This window comes from Hyperoodon ampullatus, assembly GCF_949752795.1.
Source record: "Hyperoodon ampullatus genome assembly, chromosome: 4".
NCBI lineage: Eukaryota > Metazoa > Chordata > Mammalia > Artiodactyla > Ziphiidae > Hyperoodon > Hyperoodon ampullatus.
The window spans coordinates 109,409,817-109,434,594 of NC_136917.1; the positions used below are offsets into that span (position 1 = coordinate 109,409,817).

General features: G+C 38.2%; 1 protein-coding gene across 4 annotated transcripts in view; it reads right to left on the reverse strand.

The window, feature by feature from the left end:
- Nucleotides 1–24,778, reverse strand: part of VCAN (versican) — a gene marked incomplete at both ends in the record, with an annotated part of 100,893 nt that overhangs the window by 31,427 nt on the left and 44,688 nt on the right. For 2 of the 4 annotated variants that reach the window (XM_079701987.1, XM_079701986.1), the window contains 2 exons: nucleotides 865–978; nucleotides 4,556–9,790. In XM_079701987.1, the coding sequence (XP_079558113.1) occupies nucleotides 865–978; nucleotides 4,556–9,790 (5,349 nt within the window). The remainder of the gene's footprint in view (nucleotides 1–864; nucleotides 979–4,555; nucleotides 9,791–24,778) is intronic. The other 2 variants (XM_079701989.1, XM_079701988.1) reach the window with 1 other exon arrangement.

Here is a 24,778-nt window from a genome sequence, read left to right on the forward strand (position 1 = left end):
CATCTCTATATCCTCACTGATTAGTACACAAATAGAGCTTACTAGCTCTGTTGACTTTTTTTTTTTAACGATAAGTATTCTTTTAACATGAATGCTGGGGTAATCTAAAGTGTAATCCATGGGCCTTCCTAATTCGATCATTATGAGTAAACCATTATGGTGCTGCCAGAAGGAGCACCTAGTCAGTAGATCCCATCATTTCTTTTCTAGAGTCAACATCTATATTCAGCCAAATAAAAACTGGGGTCCTTTTTAAAAATTTTTTTAAGGAAAAGGAAACCTAAATAAGAATGGGAGTAAAAGGAGCTGATTTAGTAAAGAGACAGTGATATTCTTTGGAACCCAAAAGAGAGGAGGAAGACAACAATGTCACAAGCTCTTGAGGGAGAGGTGGGTGAGGCTGGTCTCCGGGGACAGCCAGAGAAGGAGCTTTCCCGTTCCACATGAGAGCAACAAGTTATCTCAAAACAGAAAAACTCCCTATTTTTTAAATAGAGCTTTCTTACAAAATTTGTATTTAAATTGATAATTTATTGATATGCAGATGTGGGGACAGATTAAAATTTTTTGTCAATACTTAAAGCAACTTTACATTTGTAAAGCCTATGTGTAAAAAACACACAAAGACACAGCTGACCCCAGTAAGCTTCACTGAGTCTTGGGTATATCAACAAAATTCAGTAAATATCTATCCCTCTTTCCCACACCCTACCTAAGTTACTCTATGATTTTAATTTCACTTAACATGTAATTCATCTACACATAGGTTTCTCTGAAATCCTCTGATTGATTCAAGCAACATAAATTCTCCCCCAGTACATCTTCCGGAAAAGCACTACAGTCTTTCACGCGAGAACATCTTACCAAGTTCACACTGGTCTCCACTGTATCCTGGCACACAGGTGCACACATAGGAAGTTTCAGTAGGATAACAGGTGCCCCCGTTAAGGCACGGGTTCGTTTTGCAATGATCAGGTCCTACCATGTTCAGGAAAGAAAGAAAAGCAATTAGGCTCATCTCTAAGTTTCAACATATTTTAGCATAAAATGCCACTTCTTGCTACCATAACATAAGCTTTGCCATAGCAATTTAGAGATACTACACATTAAAAATTAACATTAACTTTTCTCTCTGGAGTGTTTCTTGGCTTTATAACTAATTATTACAAATTGCATCTATTCATTTCTGGGATTCAATCATCATTATTTTAAACAATATTTTGTATGGTATCTGGCAACTAATACATTCTACTGCAGATTTAGTTGGCATGATAATGGCAATTGATTTTAGTCAAAATGATTACACGTATGTGCACAGTGAATGGAAAATGTATTCTTTTAAACGGGGTTAGTTCATGTGAAATGGCTGGATACACAGAACATGCATTCTTTTTAGCATTGGCTTGTTACCATCATTTGAGTTATTATTGCCTTTTACCACTTAATGCTCAGAAACTTTTTCTTCGAAAGTGTGCACTGAAGTCTCTTCTGCTACATTAATATGCTTTTTCCAAAAACACGTTCCAAATGTACTCCTTTAAACTATACTTGAAGAAAAGCAACACATGGATTAAATTCTACTGTATAAAAACAAACCCAAATACAAAAACCTCACCTTAAATGAAACCCCAAATTTTTATTACAATTTTCTTATTAAAACACAAAACTGACACTCCTAGAGGATCAATATAAAGGCCAGAGATACAAATTTATGAGGAGAAAACAGTTTAATACGTATTTTCTAAATGCAAGTACTTTTACACTATATATTATTCTGTAATATATTATTATTATTCTGTAATATATATATTATTACATATGTTATTGTGTAATATATACATTATATTATTCTGTTATATTGCATGGATAACTTTATTTACATTAATAGCTTATATATATTATTTGAATACTTTTCCAGAATTGCTTGTTTCAAATGTTTAAGAATCCAAATGAGAGTTAAATGTTTTACAAAAGAATTGAAATAAATAGGTCATATATGGAATAAAAACCATATTGTCAAAAATTGAAGTCCTGAAAGTCTGAAATAATGTACATGAAGAAAAGATGTCTACTTATGAAACATGAATATTTGGATAAACAGGTACTGCTATAGAAGATAACTGAGCCTTTCCCACCCAGGAAAGTCAAACTCACACTTTCTGAGTGTTAAGAAAATTCTGGACTACTAGAAAGACTTGATAGATACACATTCACAGGTGTGGGTTCAACATGAAAATTAGGTTAACTCAGATGGTTGCAACTACTTCTTCAAAAGCGACCCCAATTTTGCTAAGACTCTCCTATAGTTCTAAAGATATTTAAAATCGCCCTAGCCATTTTAGCCTTCTGCTTTTGAAAGCACACTGCCTAGATGACAAGGCTATGGTCAACAGCACATCTACATGCTGCTCTTAGTGCAAAATCAAAATGACATTTAAGTGAAAGGGCTTGGTAAAGTGCGACGTGCCACACAAATGTGAAGTACAGCATTATTGCTACCACAGACGCGAGACACCACGCGAGAGTATGGGACAAGGAGCTGACAAGGAAGGGGGCTGTGAAGTTAAAGTAGTTTAGATTAGAATAGTTTTGTTTTTGTGCATTTTATTCTCCCCTAAAATCTTTTTAGTCATCTCTGAAAGCTGAAACTGCAACAGATAGACCAGGCAATCCAACAGGAGCTACTGTTTACTGAATTAGCCTAAAGTGACAATGTGTTTTGCAATGAAGATGCAAGCTCTGATTCTAGGTAAACATTGTGGACTGGATAACTGGTACACATTTCTCATTCATTTGTCAAATCCAACACTCTCTATATATATAGTTATTACCAGTGATTTCTATATCATATTTTGTCTAACCTGAAGTATATTTCAACTAAATTACAAAAGAATAAATATTGGCCAGATTACTAGGTTATCATTTACAGATTAAATAAAGAGTGACAACAAAAAAATCCATCAGCCACCTTTGATCAATTTTATTCACGAAATACTTCAAGTCATTTATGAAAGTTACACTTTATGACTATTTCACTCTATCTGAAGCACAACAAACTGAAGCATTAGTAGCACAAAAGATAAGTTTGAAACGATCAGAAGAATAATTCTAAGTACAGCCATGCTGTAAAACATATTCATTAAAATATTTTCATATATTTGATATCATATAAATATGATATCAAAATATCATATTTTTTGGGCTTCCCTGGTGGCACAGTGGTTGAGAGTCCGCCTGCTGATGCAGGGGACACGGGTTCGTGCCCCGGTCTGGGAAGATCCCACATGCCGCGGAGCAGCTAGGCCTGTGAGCCATGGCCGCTGAGCCGGTGCGTCCGGAGCCTGTGCTCCGCAATGGGAGAGGCCACAACAGTGAGAGGCCCGCGTACCGCAAAAAAAAAAAAAAAAAAAAAAAAAGCGTATTTTCAACCAACACAGTCCTAGAAGTACTGTTTTTTTTTTTTTTCTTTTTCTAGGTAGCAACTAGGTGGTGATAGCTACTTGTGGATTCCACTGACATTGTTATTTCCATTGTTCTTGGAAAACACCATTAAAGTGAACTTTTCAACATTATCAAGCTAGATTAAAAGGAAAATAAATTCTACACAGTAAACATTCCAAGATTTCTGACTTACATATCATTAAATATCAATTATTCATTTTTATACTATATTAATAGGAAACCACCAAAGACCAGTAGAAAAAAACACCTACTTTGGAGTGGGGCTGATTTGGGTTCAAATCCCACTTTCGCCATGATGTGTGTGGCTACAACCCCGGGCAAATTACAGAACTTCTCTGAACCTCCACGTCCTACCCTTTTAAATGCGGATAATAACGTGTGCGTTGTAGCCTTTTTGTGAAGCTTAAATGACATAGTCTACATGAACCAGCATCAAATTCGTGCTTCCTGTTCATTCAGTAAAAAAACAGAAATCTTCTCTCAACAGGCAGAGCTTGAATATATACTGGATGAATACTCCCTATGGCTAGGCACTGTGTTAGAAGCATTATGTAGACAATCTGGAGCACGGGAATTACACAAAAGTATGAACTGATAACCAATATTGCATAAATTATGTGAAGTGTTTATTAAAGTTATTTACTAATCTCATTTTCAAAGACCTGACAGATTTTGATATTGCCATAATTGCACCCATTCATGAGAGATTTTTTAAAAATAAGATGTTTTTCCTGTTTTTAAAACTAAGATGTATAACTATGGGATATAAGACAAAGCAATACTTTAGTTGTGGGTAAAACCAAATTGAATTTTTATACCATTAACAATTTCAATTTTTCCATGTTGCAATTGTATGTTGTTTCTTACACCCAGAAAAATACAAAGCATATCTTTAAAGCCCCCAAACAGTCTATACTTACTTTCTTTGCATCTCATTATGGAATCAATACTACGGCCTGTCATGCTGTTACATGAACAATACAAAAACCTTCACTGATTTTAACATCACAGCAAAAATTATATACACATCTATGTTAGGACCAAGGGACTGTTTCCAAGCTTGGAAACAGATTTATCAATGTTGTGCCCTTACCTGGTAAATAGATTGCTGTGCCTTCCACTGACTCTTCATTAATGCCAATCAGGAAACTGGTTTCATTAGAAGTTTCCAGAAGGGAAAATGATGGTGTTGCAAGCTCAGTATTTAACTCTGCAGTGCTTAGTGTTGCCTGATTATTAGAATCAAGAATCCTCGCCGATACTTGCTGTTCTGGTGCTGCTACTGTGGAATCCTCCCCTCTGATCAAAGCTGCTTGTGTTTCAGGGTTTATTTCCAGAGGAGAAGGGACGGTGGGCCTCTCAGAAGTCTGTGGGCTGGCCTGAGGCACCACACCTGCCTCGACCCCATAAATCACAGAAGCAGAAGTAGAATGTGGCCACAGTGTAGCACCTTCTAACATCATTTCACTTGCAGCTGTGACAACAGTCCCAGCCTCAGGTGTTTCAATACTGGGAAATACCTTGACTGGGTCTCCAGAAAGTTGAACACTGGTTTTGTTTTGAGAGTCTTGGAAAATCTCAGTTTCTTCTTGAGCAATTAATTCTGTGGCAGAAGCCTCCATTTGTTCTAATAATTTAGGTTTACTTTCATCTTCTGAAGGCTCTGTGTCAGGAGATATGGATGGAGGCTCAGTTATGTGAAAGTCCTCTTCCCTTGAGGGTTTGAAAGTCACTTCAATATTTGCAAGTTTTCCTGGGGGTATTGGGGATGTGCTGGCATCTGTACTTGGCAGAGCTCTTGGCTGGGGGTCCTCTGAGTGCTCAGAGGCTCCTCTGCCTAAGTGGACACTGAGTGGAGGAGATGATGGCGTCCGAGAGAACAGCTCTGCAACAGCTAAAACTGCTGATGTATCCATGGATGCTGGGGGATTGGATCCTTCCATCACATCAGGTGCCTCTGTTAAACTCTGAGCCGTAAGGTAGGCAGTACCAATACTTACATAGGGTGTAGGATCTATCAGTGCCTCCTCAGACCCGGAAGAGAATTCTGGTTGAAGAGAGGGACCCACGTGTTTCTTTTCTTCATCCTCATTCTGTGTCCTTTCCAGATGGCTCAATGTTGATATTATTTCACTTTGGTCCGCAATAGCTTGACCGTCAGACAAAGTGCTTGATTCAAAGATGTCATCCAGGGTTTTTGCTTCAATTTTTGGTTCTTCAATCTCTGGATTAACTGTGGCAGACTTACTAGGAATGGGCAGTGATGTTGCTGTGGGAAGCAAAACATCTAATTCTGTTTCTGGGCTAGGGATGGATATTCCAGGTGTGAAGATAAAGCCCATGTGATCTAACTGACTTCTGTTTTCAGGAGGCATCGATTCATTATGTGTTGCCTGAGTGTAATTAGCCAGAAGAGTATCACCAGAGGCCTCAAAGTTTTCCTCAGTTGAAGAGAGGTTAGCAGCTGCCTCATACTTCTCTAGAACTTGAGTGCTGTCTTCATTACTGCCAGGTGGTCCTGAGGGTACATCTGTATCTAAGTCTGTTTGCATTCCAAGGATGTCTTCATATATAGGTTTAGTGTGATCAATATCTATGATAGTATTTTTATCTGATGTCAGCTCAGGTAGAATTTCAAGGATGGTACTCTCTGTAATTGTCAATATTAAATCTTTGTCCTCTTTGTCCAGATCTATAATAATATTTTCAGTGGCTTTTCTTCTGTCAGGTTTTAATGTGGAATCCTCGAATCCCCCAAAATGGTCTTGGAAACTGTCTGCAGCACCTTCTGTGGACGTTTCATATGACATTGTACTTGACAGTGTGCTAGTTGGACCAGGGGAGCTTTCATTGTGCTCTGAATGAAGAGGCAGCACCATTGAAACTGTTGGGAATCCATCAACAGTAACAGCTTCAGCACTTGGAACCTCAGGATGTTTTTCCAGGGATCTATCAGAAACAAATGTGGTGCTGCCTTGCCTAGTTGCCTGAGTAGTTCCAGAAGTGTGGACTAAATCAACCACATCCAATTCCCCAGATCCTTCTCCAGAATGTTCATCAAACCAGTCAGATGGTTTTGGTGTTGATGTAACAAATCCTTTGGCCATTTCAGGACCATAAGTTCTAGCCAGAAAATCAGTGGAAGAGGTTGCTGTTTCTTTAGTTTCTGCTGTTGAAGTATTCTCGTTAGAGACTTGATCAGTCGTAGGCTGTGGTCTCCTAGTCTGGATTTCTTCTGCCCAACTGTGTGTCTGATTTTGAGGATGTTCCATGTCTGTAGAGAAAGTGAGAGTTGCTGTGAAGGGTCCTTCTGTTGTGGTGTCACTTAAAATTTCTAGTAAGGTTGTGCTGGATGCTGTCTCACTGGCTTCCAAAGTGCTGTCTATTTTGGAAATGAGTGGTCTGATTTCATTTGCCACATTTCCCATTCCCTCATAGTCTCCAGCTGTGTCATTTAAGATACTGGTTTCTAAACTTTGCACTTGAGAAGTCTGGGGATATAATGTGCTAATGACCTGTTCTATTTCAGTAAAATTCACTGATACTGTAGTAGGCAGAACTTCTTCTCCTGATCCCAGTCCAGAGAATAAAAGATCCGTATCTGACTCTTCAATTATTGGTCTCATAACTTTGGGAAAGTGTTTTATACTTTCTTTCTCTTTGATTGTTGAACCTGTAATTACACTTTCAGCTGGTATTGATTCAGTCACTGAGGCAGTAGCTAAGAAAATATGGGATTTTTCAGTAACTTCAGGGAGAGTAGTATATGACTCTAAGCCCTCTGAATCTAGGTTTGGAGTAGACACGTCAACTGAGGAAATGCCTTCCCCCTCCATTTTCTTATTGTTACTGTAAGTTTTCTTTGTTGTTAGTGTAGAATAATCTGTGGTTTGGAGTCCAGTTTCAGGAAGTGTTTGTGAATCAAAAGTTGTTTGTTCTGGTGCAACAGAACTTTGAGGGGGTTCAGAAGATTTTTGTTCTTGAATCTTTTCCTCTGACACTATTTCACTTTCAATTCCTTGCCTTACAGGGTTGACTTCTTTCCTGGGCCATAATTTGTCCAGCTCCATAGTTGGAGGAAAGTCCATTGAAACTGTGCCATTGACCTTCACTTCCTCCTTTTCCTTTGAAGCTTTAGTACTTTCAGCTTCTGCTGTTGGCAAGATGGTGGATCTTTTATCAGTTTCATTGATAGCACCTTCTTCACCCAATCTTTGGTCAATAAATGGGGAATCTGTCCCAGAGACTTTTCCCACAGCCCTGGGAAACACTTGGTCAACAGAGCTGCTTACTGAGACCAATTGCTCACCTGAGCCCTCAGCTGAGGCTGTGAACTCTTCCCAAGGGAAGGCTGAAGTGCTGACCAAGGTGCTACTAGGCTCTTCTGAGTCAGCTGTGTGATTACTGTGGTCTGAGGTAGGTATTACAGATGGTGACATCTGGGTATCCTTAAATGTTGCATCCCCAGAGCCTTCCGTCATTAATGTTTCTTCTTTTGTTATGGGATGAGATACTGTTGAGTATTCTCTGAAGTCACCACTGAAATCTTCCTCCAAAGGAAAATCTGTAGAAAAGCCTTTTATTTCTGCCCCATGAGTTGGCTCTCCTGAGATCTCTGAAATCATGTTTTCCTTGGATGTTTGGCTTTTAATTTCAGCAACCTCTCTGTCCATTACAGTACTCAAAACTAGTCCAGTTGGCTCAAAAGGGAATACAATTTCCACATGTGGAGACAAAGTGCCAGCTGCTTCCTTTCTGGATTGAATTTCAGGCTCTAAATTTAATGAAAATGAAGAAACAGTGGTGGTTTCTGGGTCGGCAGCAGCTTCTCCAGAGCCCTGCTCCATAAAGACAGAGACGGGGCTACCTGGGACAGTGGGTGGCACTTCCCGAACCCCAGGTTGACTGCTAAGGCTGGGCTCAGCAGTCTGTGCCCCCAGATGGTCTAAAACGTTTGTTTCTGTAAAGACAAGAGTAGAATTTGCTGTTTCTGTTTCAGACTGTGTGGGTGTCATCCAGGACATAAAACTCTTTCTGGTAGCAGATACTGAATCACTAGATGTAGTTTCATTTGAGCTTTCTAATTCAGAGGGTAAAGTTAATTGATCTGATCTCTGTGTGGGCTCATGTACCTCAGCTGTAGAAGCCATACCTGTAGTTCCCTTCTTCTCATCTTTCCTTGTCTTTCCCTCAAGAGATGTATTGAAAGCCCACTCAGAAGTGTCTGTCTCCCTTGCAAATTTGGTAGGCACTACTGCAGAAGACTGTTCAGAAACCGAATATATGGTGGTTGCAGGAACATCCAAAAGGTTCTCTGTGATCATTATCTTGCTAGTGTCTAAAATAATGAGAGAATCTGTAGTATTTTTCTGTGATAAATCAGTTACCATGGCAAACATTTTATCTTTATCTTCTTCTGCTTCCCCAGAGCCTTCTGGAATCAGAATTGAAGGACTTCCTGAGAACTCTACAATTTGTCTAGGGGTTATTTCCACCCAGCTTTCTACTGTGGACAATGGCTCACCAGGCCGTGGAGTCCCTGTTAAGGTAAATGATACATCCTCTGAAACATGCGCTGATACAGAACTTGCAACTATACTTGGAGTATATGTGGTAGAAGTACTTTTTTCTGCCTCTTCACCAAATGTTCCTTCTGTAGCCCTTGAAAAGACCATTTTTTGAGATTCTTGGTCAATGGCAGCATCTCCTGAAGACTCTTCAGGAAACAGAGGTACCGATTCAGTATGTTCATGTACCAGATTATCAAGGTCAGGACTTTTCTCTGTGATTGATTCTGGCCCCTCTGTGGCTTCTCCCTCACGGCCTGGGGCTGTGGGGAAAATATCAAGCTCGCCACTTGCAAAATGCTCTGGTGTTTCAGGGTAAATCTCAGGTCTCCATGTAATTTCAAGGGATTCGGTTGTTTCTTTAGACTCATTAGGTTGCATGGCAGTAGGCATTCCAGTTTTGGTGATTACAAACTGATGACTATCACTTTCACTTCTGTCTGAAAAATTTTGAGAAGGTGCAACACTTTCGAACTGGCCACGCCTAGCTTCTGCCGCTTCTGGGTCCTTGGGCACAGTGGTAACTAGATGCTTTCCATTTATGTACTGCACAGATGGGGTGGTCGTGACGTCAGTAGCATTGGCACACTCCTCGTCTTCCCCTTCATCCTCTTCACTGTGGTATAGATCAATTTCAATTAGCTCAGGTAAAATTTCAGCAATTAGATCATGCTCTGGATCTGTTTCTTCACTACAAGGCTCATCTTCTTTAGATTCTGAATCTATTGGATGACCAATTACCCTCAAATCACTCATTCGACCTGAAAAAAACAAAGAGTTTTCACAATACTTAAATAGAAGATTTGGCAGTGTACGACAGAAGAAATCGCTAGCAAGGCTGGCTGATCACACTCTCACACAAAAAGAAGGATTCAAATCTTTTCATATTAAGAGCAATCACCCTTCTATACATGGTTCTCAGTCTTCGAATTTGCTGTTTGATATTAGCAATGGGAAAAATAAATCTAATTTGATTGTAGCAACGGGTTATGAAAACTCTTCAACATGTTTAACACAGCAATGTCCTTAAAATGGAACAAGGAATCACATACACACATTGTAATCATGAAATATAGGAATTCATCTTTGTGTGACCTGAAAAAAAGTTAAAAGTTAAGACCACTTCACCAGATCATACAGAAAAAGTAACTGATTGCTGTCCTTAATGTAGGAGGATGCTTAGACGCCCTCTATTCAATAAGGAAATGAGAAGCGATTCCTTCTGGACTCTTGTCATAATTTGTCCTAGAGAAGACTGTTTTTAGAAAAGCAAAAGAGAGATTTCTTTATAGCCCTTTCACAGTGTGATGACAACCCCACCCCAGTGCAACAGTGAGACAAGACTTAGCTGCATAGGCTGCAGGCACATCCCATACACAAAGGCAGGAAGTCCTGGAGGGAGAGGGTGGTCTCCATGCAGGGATGGCTCACTGAAAGCACCAGGAAAGAAGAGCCCTCCACACATTTACACCTTTATCCTTCATGAGAGGTGACCTGGATTCGGTCAGTTATCATTCTTTTTATTAACCTTTTCTCCAAAGGAAGTTCAGGAGTCACAGCTAAACATTAGAACTAGCATACTTTAAATAACACTTATCCTCAGAACATTTCCTAGATTGTAGATTGCCACAGGGTACCAACCACTAAGCCCAATTGTCTTTTCTGTCTCCAGATATCCACCAGCAAAGCTCCTTGTGCAAACACCAGGAGGGAGGCCATTCTGCACCCTCACTTTCATCAGAGAGGAATTCAGTCATCCTAGGAGAGGGTCCTGTCACTGCAGCTGTCCTAGTCTCAGTGTCACGGCAGTGCAAAAAGGTACCTGTGGGTGTGCTAACCCAGGAAGAAGACAAAGAGAAGCACGAGGGATGGCCCCGTGTCTCCTCCTTTGGCCCCAGGAACACTGTCGCAGAGTTAACTTTCAGCCTAGCCCTAATCCATGCCACACACACACTTAGGCTGAACCTGAGAACTTAGAGGGGGAATAATTACGATGGAATCACCCCTGCCCCCCATTGGTAGAGAGATGGCTCCTGTTGTAAGAATCTGCTCCCGGGATGCCCCTGGTGGGATAGCAGTCAAGACACGGCGCTCCCAAGGCAGGGGCCTGGGTTCCATCCTTGGTCAGGGAACTAGAGCCCATATGCCACAACGAAAGGTGGGGCATGCCGACACAACAAAGGCTGGGCGCAGACAAATAAATAAATAAATAAATAAGCCGCACCCTTCCACGCATGAAAGGATCAGTATCTAGCATTTACCGATGTCAAAAAAGAAAAATACTCTATTGAAAAGGTAGCAATATTGTTTATATTCTTTATGTCAACATAAATATATAAGAAGTATATGAACTGTCAATAAAAACTTTACGGGGCTTCCCTGGTAGTGCAGTGGTTAAGAATCCGCCTGCCAATGCAGGGGACACAGGTTCAATCCCTGGTCCGGGAAGATCCCACATGCCGTGGAGCAACTAAGCCCGGGCACCACAGCTAGTGATCCTGAGATCTAGAGCCCGTGTGCCACAACTACTGAGCCCACGTGCCTTGAACCCATGCTCCACAACAAGAGAAGCCACTGCAATAAGAAGCCCGCGCACCGCAAGGAAGAGTAGCCCCCGCTCACCACAACTAGAGAAAGCCCGTGCACGGCAACGAAGACGCAACACAGCCAAAAAAAAAAAAGGTATCTTAAAAAAAAAAAAAAAAAACAGAAACTTTATGGAGCTCCTTCTGTTTTTAACTATGGTTTGCTAAAAAAAACCCCCAAAGACCACAAGACTTTTATGTAACTGGAAGATATACCATATTTACATTTATCCCTTTCACTCTAAAAAAACAAAAACGAAAACTCTTTTTTTTTCTGTATCCCATTTTCACTGTATTGTCTCCATAAAACACTATTTGTGTTGGAGTGGGATACTCTTCCCTAAATATATATATATATATATATATATATATATATATATATATATATATATATATCCATCCTATTTGACTTTCACACACTACAAATCATTCCTTATATCTCCACCCCATGCATTCAGCCTTTCAACTATGTAAACAAAGGAGTATACGTATTCAAATGAATGAAAAATATTTCTACCATAAAGAGAAATGAGGTCAATACATAACTCCAGTATATTATAAAAATATAAAATGAATACAGATGATTTCTGCCACAGATGTTACAACTACTCCTAACTGCCAAACTTAAGGAAATGGCTAAATGCCTTACCTTTCTTTTCCCAAAAAGAATAAGTTTGTTCAATTTTAGATCACTGAAGTTGTTACTGTAATCTTATATTGCCTCATGGTGTATATATTTTAAAAGAAAACATCTTCAGATGATAAACACCTTTTAATATGGCTTGTGTTGAAGGCTACCTTTCACTAAGAAAAAAGAATGTGAGAGACTATATATGCATGTGCATATATAGGTATATGAGAATACATCTTTAAATGCTTTCTGTACAGATGAATCTCTTGAAATATCACATTGACAATCTTATCTAATCACCAAATCGAGTAGTCTCTCATTGTTAATACTATTTGAACATAGTAGAATTAAGCCACACTCAGTTAAACTATTCTGTTCAACTCTGTAGGATTTAACAGGAACTTCAAAAATACGCTTATCTTAAATTGCTTATAGTGTTATTTTACCTACAACACTTTTCATTAGCTTTCACTAGGTGTAAATGAGAATTCACTATTAAGAATTATCACACATACAGTTGTTAAATTCCCACAGCATCTTATATTTAAATACAGAAAGAATTTCAATAAGAAGCATGGGTCTGTGTCAAAAACATAAAAAATCCCCACCACATTTTGTACCTTTTTGCAAATAGTGGAGATTAAACTAACCATTCAGCCAAGCTTCTCCAGCCAAACACAAGGATGGACAAGGAAATAACTGCTTGGTATTCTTTATTTATAAACTCCTAGGCTAGCAATAGGGTAAAAATACTCAATGTTATTATAGATTTGTATGGATTTCTAAATAAATTCCTTACTTTTTTAGAAAACAGAACTGATATAAACATATCCCACGATCTTCTTAGTGAATAATTATAGATAGAGGTTTCATTAAGTATCATGTTGGGTAGCTCTAAAAATAAGTGGGGTGGAATAAAGCAGAAAGAGAAAAGACACAGAGGCATGTCAGTGTGTCAAATGTCAGCATGTCAAAGGAACTGACACCCTGATGCTCACTTACATGTTTTACAAAGGAATGAATAATTTAAAATAAAATGTTTTTCTAGCAAAGAAAACAAAGAAGTCATTGTAAATCAACAATTTATATAGTAATTTCATTGACTATCAACTCTTATTGTCTACTTAATTCAATTAATTAATGTCCCTGACATTCACTTTATATTCTCTAGTTTTAGTTCAATGAACAAAGGATAATATTCTTTTAGTCCATTTTCCACTTGGGTAAGGAACTCTGACATTTCTTACTGCTCATAAATCTATGAGGACTTCTTAGTATTTTAGACCATTGTATTAGAAAATTTCACCGAAAGACTCAAATGTTAGATGGAATATATTTTCTAACCTAAATAAATATCACAATATTTCAATCACAGCCATACAAACACAGCAGAGAGTGGTCTTTGCATATACTTCACAACACAGCTCGGCATCATACTGGTTTTTGCATGCAAAATTAAACATACCACCACAAACATGCATGGCACCTAAACATGTTATCTCCCCAGGACCAACTGATTGCACAAAATTTACTGAGTACCTATTATCTATGAGACTATATGGCAGACACATGTTTACCAATTTTACAGAGACCTAAGACCTCCAAGGGTATCTTCTAAATCTCTCTCTTTTCTCTCTGAAACAAATGTTCTTGCCAATAGGTTAGAGAAATGACCTTACTATAACTCTTTTCTCCCTATTTTTTTTTAAAAAAAGGACACTTTTTCAGTGTACATATTGCGAATGTACCAATCATTAAATTTAAATTAGGATTCCTTTTTCCACTTGCCTTACAAGCATCTGATCTGACTTGCCTCAGAACGGTAGAAAACACAGAAATACTTTAAGCTGTTTCATCTTATGCTTCTCATGGTACCTTAAAGCTGGCACTGACCAAAGAACTATCAGCACATCGTAATAAACAGTGATTTTAAAAGTGCTCACTGGATATGTACTGTAAAAATATTTCACTAAATGAGAATTCTTAAATAAAACGAAGATATGAAATGTGAGTTGGAATTAGTTTCTTTTTTCTGAAGGAAGATTCCCGAGGAATCTTCTCACAATTAAGTTACTAGTATTTATTATTAAAATAAGTTGTGTTCCAAATGGTATCTTCCGTTTTCTTAGTATTAGTTTGAGGGTGACGAAAATATTCATTGCCCAGGGCTTTGAAGATATTTTTTTCTGCCAACAGATTCTCTACAGATAAATCTACATTTCATTCTCAGCGTGGCTAGTTTGTTTCCATATTTTTAAAATTTCATGAAACCTACCTAGTATAGATAGGTGAATTCTTTCCTACCACTGCCACCTACATCTCACCCATATTCCTATTTGCTCCTCTTTGTTTATTTAGTTTCTGAAATTACTTCTTCATCTCCCTTTCTTGTCACCACCATCACCCACCACGCATGCTATGAGAGAGTTGCAAGAGCTATAATTATTATAAACCAGAAAAGTTTCTTTGTAGGGTGTGGCAGGGGGACACCTGTGCTATCGTGAAAGCAGGTATTTCATTACAAAGTTGTGATCTGCTTTACTTTGTACCAACAGTGCAACCTCAGGGAGTAATTAATATTCCCAGCTCTTAGAGGAACAAGTCCTTATAAAAGACGGCTCTATTTTAGAATTTTATTCTAAGGGTGATATAACTTTTATTTGGATTGCAAGAGTCAAACCACAAAACTCCACAAGGTGTATGTATAATCTTTTCTATGTTTACATGAATGTATTTTAACAGCTTGACTTGAATATACTAGTACCACGGTTAATAGATTTTTTTTAATGGCATTTCACACAAAGCCTTACTGCTAGCTGACCTCAAATTATTCACCAAGTATTTTTAAGTACTTCATGGCAGAGTTTTGTAGACATAGCACAAGTCTTCCAGTCTTACTGTTAGCAGACACAAAACATAGTTGCTAAGATGCAGAGGCAGCTGGCTAAAGTTCATGTTCTCTATAGGGAATTTTACAATTTAAGAGCTTTTAATTAAATGTAATTATATACAAATCTACTCAGCAAAGAGATATTAGGATCACATTTCTTTATTAAAATAGATTTCATCTTAATGTGCATCAAAAAAGATTTTGGTTCTTTATTTAAAAAATACAATAGACAGCCATACTGAAGTACTTAAGAAACACTTATAGAACTAAAATAGAGAAAACTGGAAGTTCTCTAAGATGTTTAAGCTTTCTGACATATACCTATGAATCTAAGAACCAGACATAAACAAATGCTTCAATTTCATTCACCTTTTGATATGTTCTTAATTAAAATAAAATGCTAACTGGCACCTTATAAAGCAAAGAAAACCACCTAATGTGCATTTCAACTAGATTGTCTCAGACATCCTAAATTCCCCATCATTTTCAAAATTTGAGGCACTAAAAATGGTGCCAACTCAGGATGTTGAAAAAAGAATTGACATTAGTGATCAAGATACAAACATCCTCCCCAAATCTTGTCAGTTGTTTTTGCGTACTTAATTACATTAATAATTGAAAATCACGTGATATTTATATCAATACCCAATTCCTCCAGAGGTGAGAGATTACGCTAGAGGCTGGGAGATCAAGATTGGATTCTGTCGGGCTTCCCTGGTGGCGCAGTGGTTGGGAGTCCGCCTGCCGATGCGGGGGGCGCGGGTTCGTGCCCCCGTCTGGGAGGATCCCACATGCCGCGGAGCAGCTGGGCCCGTGGGCCATGGCCACTGGGCCTGCGCGTCCGGAGCCTGTGTTCCACAGCGGGAGGGGCCACGGCAGTGAGAGGCCCGTGTACCACAAAAAAAAAAAAAAAAAAAAAGAAAGAAAGAAAGATTGGATTCTGTGACCTGCATCTCCATATTAGCTCTGCTAGCTGAGGTTCATTTGGTGCACCACCCAAGCATGCTGTCTTACACTGACAGCTCCCTCTTGCTGAGAGAGGAGCTCCATATTTTTCAATTCATGAATTTTACACCCAGAAAGGGTAATAAACAATATAAGTGCCTCTGATGGCCTCACTTTTGAGGCAGACATGATATGGGGATGATAAGTGGGAATCAACTCTTTTCCCAAATTCAGATAATTCTCTAATAATGCTGTTCTTTCAAGTGGAAAGAATGTGTTTAGATACAGTCATCTGGTCTAAGTGCCCTTAAGGAGTTATCACTGAGTGTGGGCTTTTCTTGCTTATAGAAGAGGCCCAAGGGACTTCCTAACTTCCAGTTTTTAAAGAGTAAGAGCTTTCCTGGAGAGCTTAATCAAGTAATTTTGGGCCCTTCAAGCATTTTTGAACAATAAGATAAAGAGCTATATGAAAGAAAATCCAGGTTATTTTGGTTTCTAAGTGTTTCTTTGAAAGCAGAACAAATAAACAAAAACCAACAATACCACAGTACTTTTCTTATCTTTTTCATGTTAGTTCTCTAAGACTGTCAAAGCTTTTCATAGATAAATAGATGCCAGAGAGATAGATAATAGACAAATAATTACCAGATGTCCTAACACCAGAAAAGTACTTTGGTCAAAATCAAGGATTTAAAATTTAAGTAAAAAAGCTTTGACTAAAGTAAAACAAAGCCTCTCATAAATACATACATATATACATATATATGTGTGTGTATATATATGTGTATATATATATATATATATATACTTCCTTTTAAGCCCCCAAATTATAGCTACTAAACTAAACTTACCAAACACCATTTTATTTTAATTACACCACCCCTTCTTCAAAAGTCATCTCTGCCACCTGACCTCTTCAATAGGGTGCTCAAACAGCTCCATCACTGTACCCACATTTATCCTCTGCCTTTTTTCTCTGTTCTCATTCTCTGCATCTCTAAGTTGCATGCAGAGAATCCATGCCCCCATCTCAAGATCCTCCTCGTTCCCAACTCACACTTCTGTTCAACAAGAACATTCCTGTCCCCAACTTGGAATCTTCATAAACCCTCCTTTGAACTTCATCCCTGCATTTATGAATGATCCAGCAGAAGCCCCTAGATATCTCTTCACTAAAACTCATCAGCCCAAATTGGCTGTATCTTTAATTTGTATGCCATAAGACTTATGTCATATTATTCTTATTTATAACTTCCCTAGTTGTTATTATATACTTGTTTCACCTTCCTTACTAACTTCTATATTCCATAATTAAAGTGAAGGGATCCTTTAAACATGTAATGCTCTCCTTACACTAGCCATTTAGCCCTTCTTTTGGGAATTTAGTTGGATGAATGTCTACACATTTATTTATCATCAAGAATGGAAAAATTGCGGCTTCCCTAGTGGTGCAGTGGTTAAGAATCCGCCTGCCAATGCAGGGGACACAGGTTCGAGCCCTGGTCCGGGAAGATCCCACATGCTGCGGAGCAACTAAGCCTGTGTGCCACAACTACTGAGCCTGCTCTCTAGAGCCCATGAGCCACAACTACTGAAGCCCTCGCGTCACAACTACTGAAGCCCTCGCGTCACAACTACTGAAGCCTGCACACCACAACTACTGAAGCCCATGTGCCACAACTGCTGAAGCCTGCATGCCTAGAGCCCGTACTCTGCAATGAGAAGCCTGCGCACCACAAGAAAGAGTGGCCCCCGCTCCTCACAACTAGAGAAAGCCCATGTGCAGCAACGAAGACCCAACACAGCCAAAAAAAAATTAATTAATTATAAAAAAAGAATGGAAAAGTTTACATTTACTAGTTTGATACTTCCTTTGAAAGACTTGCCTTTTTTTTTTTGGACTGAAAAAGTGTTGTTTTTTGGCTGCAATAATAGCTCAAATTCTGAGATACAACTAAAACAGCATACAGATAACTCAAATACTAAAGACTTCTATGGTTATAAAAATCAGATAATGTAAATATGCAGGCACAGTCTCAATATTCTTTTTATCATTCTTTTTCTTTCCAAATCTAGAAGCTGTATAGGCTTATCACACTGTTTCTCTCAAATGTAAATATATAATGAACAAATTCACTTTGGCAGTATAGCCAAAAGGGTCCTTAAGCTATAAGCATATTTATTTCCTTTTAATTTCCATGTTGATAGAGAGAAGGTAATATGGGTACAGCAAAGTGAGGTATGCAGTTCTGGGTAATTCCAGATGTATTCTCCACCCTTCACTATCACTTTTGATTCAATTACAATTATTCTGAGACTTTAAAAAACATATATTTCAATGATAGTTAATTCTACTTTCTTCCTTACTTACAGATGCCAAGGTTCATTTAACATTTGTGAGAAAAGCTACACTTCCCAAAACATGATCAAAGACCACAGTTTCACTCAGGGGAGACTAAATTAAGCATATATTTTTTCTTCCTTAAAAATGGTAAAATACAATTTAAACTTGCAGAGGCTTAAAGCAGCCCCTTCTATATTATATAATGTCTATATATAATGTCTATATTTCAGCCTCTGTCTGAGGTCAGAAAGCCTTTACTTTACCAGTAGAATTCAACATTCTCTAGGCATCCAAATCACATGCATTTAACAATACAGATACCTAATATTAAAAATAAATAAATAAAGCAAATTTAAGAAAAGAAACAAAAAGAAAAGTACAAAGGCCTAAGCCTTATCACTAGAAATTGAGATTCAAATTATCTGGTGGAGGATGGGGTAGTGGATATTTTTATCTGGAGGCTCCCTGGTGATTCTGATATAGAGCCAAGGTTGAGAAGCAGTGTGAGCAAAATTTATGCCCTGGGAGATTTCTTGGTGCTCCTCAAACCCCTCTACAGAATGGCATCATTGTTGGCCAGCTGGCTGATGCCTGGTTGGTGCTACTCTGGGTCTTCCTGAGTAAAATGGATGGCTGCTCAGCGAGGGGATAAATGCCCAGAGTTTCCCGTGAGGTCAATTCTGAGACTTTGCCTGCTAAAAGGTGCCACTTATATTAACTTACTTCATATTACCTCTATTTTTCCTTTTATTAAAGCAACCAACTAACCTTTATTGCATACTCTTGTTGCTTACTAATTATTTCAAGTTGCCTTCCCAACTAAGCTATGGATGACATTATTTTCTTTCCTCCAGCCACAGAGCAGCTTGATTGAATGACTTTATTTCAACAAGCCTTTAAAATATTTCCTGGAGGTGAGTGTGAAGAGATGGGCAGAGAATGTTTTATCTGCAGAGAGTAAAATGGTTCCCCTATAGAGCAGAGCAGAGCAAGATAAGGTCACAACATAATAAAAAATGATAATTTTAGTATATTCCATTGTACTCTACAAAAGCATACATTAGTATATTTTCTTTTCCCTTTCTCAACTTAGAAAAACCACTATGCGCAGCATACAGCCACAGTAACTAACTCACCCTGTGAGACACCAGGAATACTGTGGTATTAAAATGAAAACATAAAGTCACTAGAAGCCAGTCAAGGTAGTGTGTGCTGATTATATACTGGGTGCAAGCAAGTCCGGGTATAGTACTGTGACACAATACGTCAGATTTTCATAGACACGGACGCTGAAATACAATTAAACTTTTCCTCTCACTCCACAGATCCTTTCTTTCCAGTTTCAGATCTCCTACTTAGACTTCAAATTATTCATGGAAAAATGCTTTATATATTATCACAATAATTCTAGCAAGTATTTAGAAGGTTCACCATAATTTATTTTCCTCCCCCAAATCAAACCACTCTTGTTAAGAATAATTACAGCCTTCATGCCAATAGATCAATGTTTCCCTCCTGATCCATACTCAAAGTCTAAACACTGGCATATCTCTCTAAGGAGCACACTTTCTAATGCAATAAAATAGGTTCTCAATTGTCCACATGATGCCCTAAGTTGAAAGAATATTCTACCTTTTCTATTGCCTCAATTGTGTTATTAAAAAAAAAATCAAAGTACTTCCATACAAATGAAAAAAATATATACAACAGTTTTCACTAAAACACATCCCCACGCCCTCAACCAGGGCCCCATTCTTGGAATCCTATCAATAAAGCCACTTATTCACCAGCTTTTCGATTTGTACGTGACAAACTGGCCTCAATGAGGTGCAATGTTATAAATTTTGTAAACTGACAAAAACAGGTAATGCCTTTTTCAAAATAAATTGTTCACTTTACCTCATTAAAATAGAACCTCACAAAGCATTTCTTTTTCCATTTCTTTTATCCCTATTGCTCCTCTCACCACACGTCTCTCCCCTTGGCTACGCCCCTCCCCTTCCCCCCCCCCCCCAAAGATCTGAACACTGTCTGGGCCCGTGAATACATTTTTTATTCATTGCACAAATGAATGATCTAAGAGCTATTAAGAAAGAAGAATGTAATCCCTGTGTAGAGAACTGGGGGGTTTCCTTGACAACAACAAAAAGACAGCAGGGAATGCCCATGTTTTCTATGAATATGCAAGAAGAGGCCTGGCCCAGCACCTGGAAAAATTTGTAAAGAATTCGTAAAAAGATCTTTTCTTTGAAACAAAATTAAATTGGTAGTTATCAAAAATCACAAGCCCAATTTTCACACATGAAAAAGAGCAGAAAGCTAGTGAATTCTACATGTAGATATTATAGAATCAATACTATAACTATATTTAAATTTTAAATAAGGGCTGCAGCTGCTTCTGATTTGCACCCAAAATGGCATCATCCTAGACAAACACAATCCATAGAAGATTAAAGTTTTAACAAGCTCTTGTAGTTAAGCAGATACTATAGTATAATTATATTTGGCTCCCTGGTATAAATCATCTTGAATTTTAAGATAATTCCATTTTTAACCTATTTAATACAAAACAGTCCAAATCTTCCTACATTTAGAAGTTCAGAATGAAATAAGTGCTGAAGCTGAGAGGGAATTAATTTGTACTAAGTCATTGCCACGTGCCAGGCACTGTGCTTGGTGCTTTCTAGTCACTTAAGGAGTGTTAAATGTGTGATGTGTCTGCCACCATGATTGGCAAACCCTGGAAGAGATCCTTTCTCCTTTAAGCAATATGGTGAGTTTGTAGTATTAGCATGTATTTTTAATGATATAACAACTGAGGTCTACGGAGATCAAGCAATTTACTCACGACCAAACAGATCAGAAATAACAATGTTGACCATGAACCCAGGTCTGTTTCCAAAGGTTCTTTCCACTACATCAACTGCATCTTCCATGTATCCCATGGAGCAAACCAACTACTTATCCATGGTCGTTCAGAATATCACAGACAGAGTGTGCTTCAAAAATCCAGTTCTAGTGTAGTACTTAGTGTATGGCAATTATTTGACTATTTGTTGAATACGTGTATATTATATATATGTTTGGATACATATATGTGTTTATATATATATAATCATCTTTTTATTTCATAATCCCTGTGGTTTGGAAAAAAGAGTATGGGTCAGAATTTAGGAAATATTATTCTTTTTATACAATAATCACCACTACATCCATTTTACTGGCAAAAAATTCTGACAGAAAATTTGAGAAATTCCTGGGTCCGCATTGCCGAGAATCAAAGGAGAGACTGACTCTAGATTCCCCAACTTACAGCACCTGCTTCTGTAATACTAGTGATTCAAATTTCACTTGAATTAAGATATCATAAACCTATAGATCACCGTTTAGAACATGCAGCCCACTCTTTAAAGAGTAGTTTTCTGTCATTTAACTTTACAAGTGTGTAACTCTGAACCATGATACTTCATAGGGATGTATTTTGAAAAGTTCAATGTATTAAACTTACAGAAGACACTATCTTTATCAAAAAGTATCAATCATTAAAAAACAGAAAAATGTGAGAACAATCCCTCCTGAGGAAGCTGCCTGAATATCTCTGGTATCCATGAATCTGTATAGGTTTCTAGGTGAATCCTAAGAAGGCATTCATCTTCTGAAGGAGGGATGCCCACTCTGTCATCCCAGCCCTATCTGGAAAAATGCCTGATCATACTTGGGGCTCCTTAGCCCCACTGGTGAGCCTCTGTTGGGAAGCAATTGGCTAATAACTAGTTTCTGGTAATTTATTTTTGATCTACCCCTCCAACAAGGACTAACTTATATATCTTCCTCCTCATGAACTATTCTCTGAATCCCCTGCCTTCATTGATTCCTTCTTTGCTGACCTCATCTGCCATTCACAATTAGTACCTCATACCAAGTGTGTAATTATGTGTTTCTGTACTGTAATTATATTTGATTGTGTTAATATTGGTTCCCCAAAATGCACTTAAAATCCTTGGGAGCAGGGCCTATGGTTTATGTTTAGTTTGTGCCCCTTTTAATTCTGTTAAAGAAGAAGGCATGTTGTAGCTTTACCTGAAGAGAACCCTTGATTGACTGCACTATGCTGGAAGACAGTGTATGCCTTTCTCTAGAGGTCACTGCCAATAAGAACTAAGTGGTATCTGCCTTTGGTTAACGCCCTACCTCAGTAGTAGTTTTGATAATAGCAACTTGTAATTGCAAATGCCATTTTCAGAAAGAATAGGCATTGGTTCATGTTAGGAAGAAGACAACAAGTTCCTTCTAGCTATCTATGGAACATCTCTTTTATTAGTAAAATTCAACCTGTGAGAAATACAATTTCAATTTCTTAAATTTTTCCTTGAGATTAGTGGGTTAATAAAATATTTATAGAGCATTTAAAAATTTGAGAGTGGGGCTTCCCTGGTGGTTCAGTGGTTAAGAATCCACCTGCCAATGCAGGGGACACGGGTTCGAGCCCTGGTCTGGGAAGATCCCACATGCTGCGGAGCAACTAAGCCCGTGCGCCACATCTACTAAGCCTGTGCTCTAGAGCTTGAGAGCCACAACTACTGAGCCCATGAGCCACAACTACTGAAGCCTGCGCACCTAGAGCCCATGCTCCACAACAAGAGAAGCCACCGCAATGAGAAGCCTGTGCACCGCAACAAAGAGTAGCCCCTGCTCGCGGCAACTAGAGAAAGCTCGGGTGCAGCAACAAAGACCCAACACAGCCCAAAATAAATAAAATAAAATAAATTTTTTAAAAAAAAGCTTTTAAAAATTGAGACTCTATGTATGTTTGCATGTGTGTCTCTATGGGACCGTATGTGTTATACATACAAAATATTTCACTTAGGAGGACTTTGTAAAAAGGTAACTTTTGGTCTGTAGTGCAGCGTTAAGCTCATTAATAATTTAGAAACATTAAGGTCAATTCTGTTTTTCCTACTATAGAAGCGAAAGGAAGATAGACAGTCTCTTCTTTTTTCACTATTTGACTAATAGAAGAACTCAATCCTTTTCTAGACAGCCAAGAAGAAATGGGGGAAGCCATCCTAATTCCCTGCAGAAAAAAATGTGCTTCTCTGGAAGGGAGCCACAGCTGGAGCCCAGCAAAGGGAACCACTCAAATGTGCAGGCACCCACCCCACCCACTTTCAGGGAAGTGCTCCAAAATTCTGCAGGAGAGAAACAGCCCGGAATCAGAGCTACTGATTTCAGCATGCTGTTCTCTTGCAATAGCAGGTATCTGAATAGCATACACAGTGTCCCATATTAGCAGCAAACTAAATATAAGCCATCTGCTTTTAAACCAATAGAATGCCAACGAGAAGCCAGTCTTTCCAGAGTCTATGTTCTTTCAGAAATTGATGGACAGGGTGGCACCTGAGCCAATAGAGAGTCATTATTCCTGTGAGTTCATCAGGGGAGAGAATTGCCTCACTACAAAAATGCACCAAGGAGCGCCAAGACATAGACCAGTGCCAAAGTGTCAGACCCAGTGTGCCTCCCCTTGCCCATCTGCGATACTTTCCCTACTTGCCTCACAAATTATCTCTGAGGTTTAAACATGATAAAATATGTAAAAAGTGGTCTGAAAGTATCAAGCTCTAAGTGTGTGCTTGATGACTTTGCTCTGCACATACTCTGACATGTAATTATCTATGATTTTGATTACACATAGGTATCAATAAGATTGAAGCTAGATTTGCTTAATTTGTTTTATATGGGATCATACAGAGTTATTCAAAGGTAAAAGTTAATAAATGTGTATCATTATAGTGATAGATAGATAGATAGATAATTAGGCCAATTTAGAAAATGTTTTTACTTAAAAAAATCAATTCATTCAGGAATTAAATGTTGCTGCTTATTTGGAATTACCTACATATTTTCATTCTCTTTCTAGCTGTGTTCTGAGGTACATGTTACTTTAGAAACTGTCACTGGGGGTGAGGGAGAGGTCCCAAGAAAGTGGGCCTCCTGATACCCCCCTCAAACACTAACCAGAACAGCCACTCTTTTTATCTACTCAAAATATAGAGGCCCTGAATAACATTTTATTTGAAGAAAGGAATCTGATCCTATAATTAAAACTCTGAAAATAATTCTCCTACATAATAAATTCTATAAAAATGAAAAATGTTATTTAAAAAAATTATATGAGGCTATCTTGGGCTAATATTACCTTTTAATAAATGATGACCGTACAATCAATGATATAAATATTGGCATTTACCCAGATATCCCCTGTTCTCAGAACTAATGTCCCTTATTCTTTACCCTCTCCTCAACAGCATCATATTCAGAAAATAAATCTTTATCTCTATATACATTTCTCGA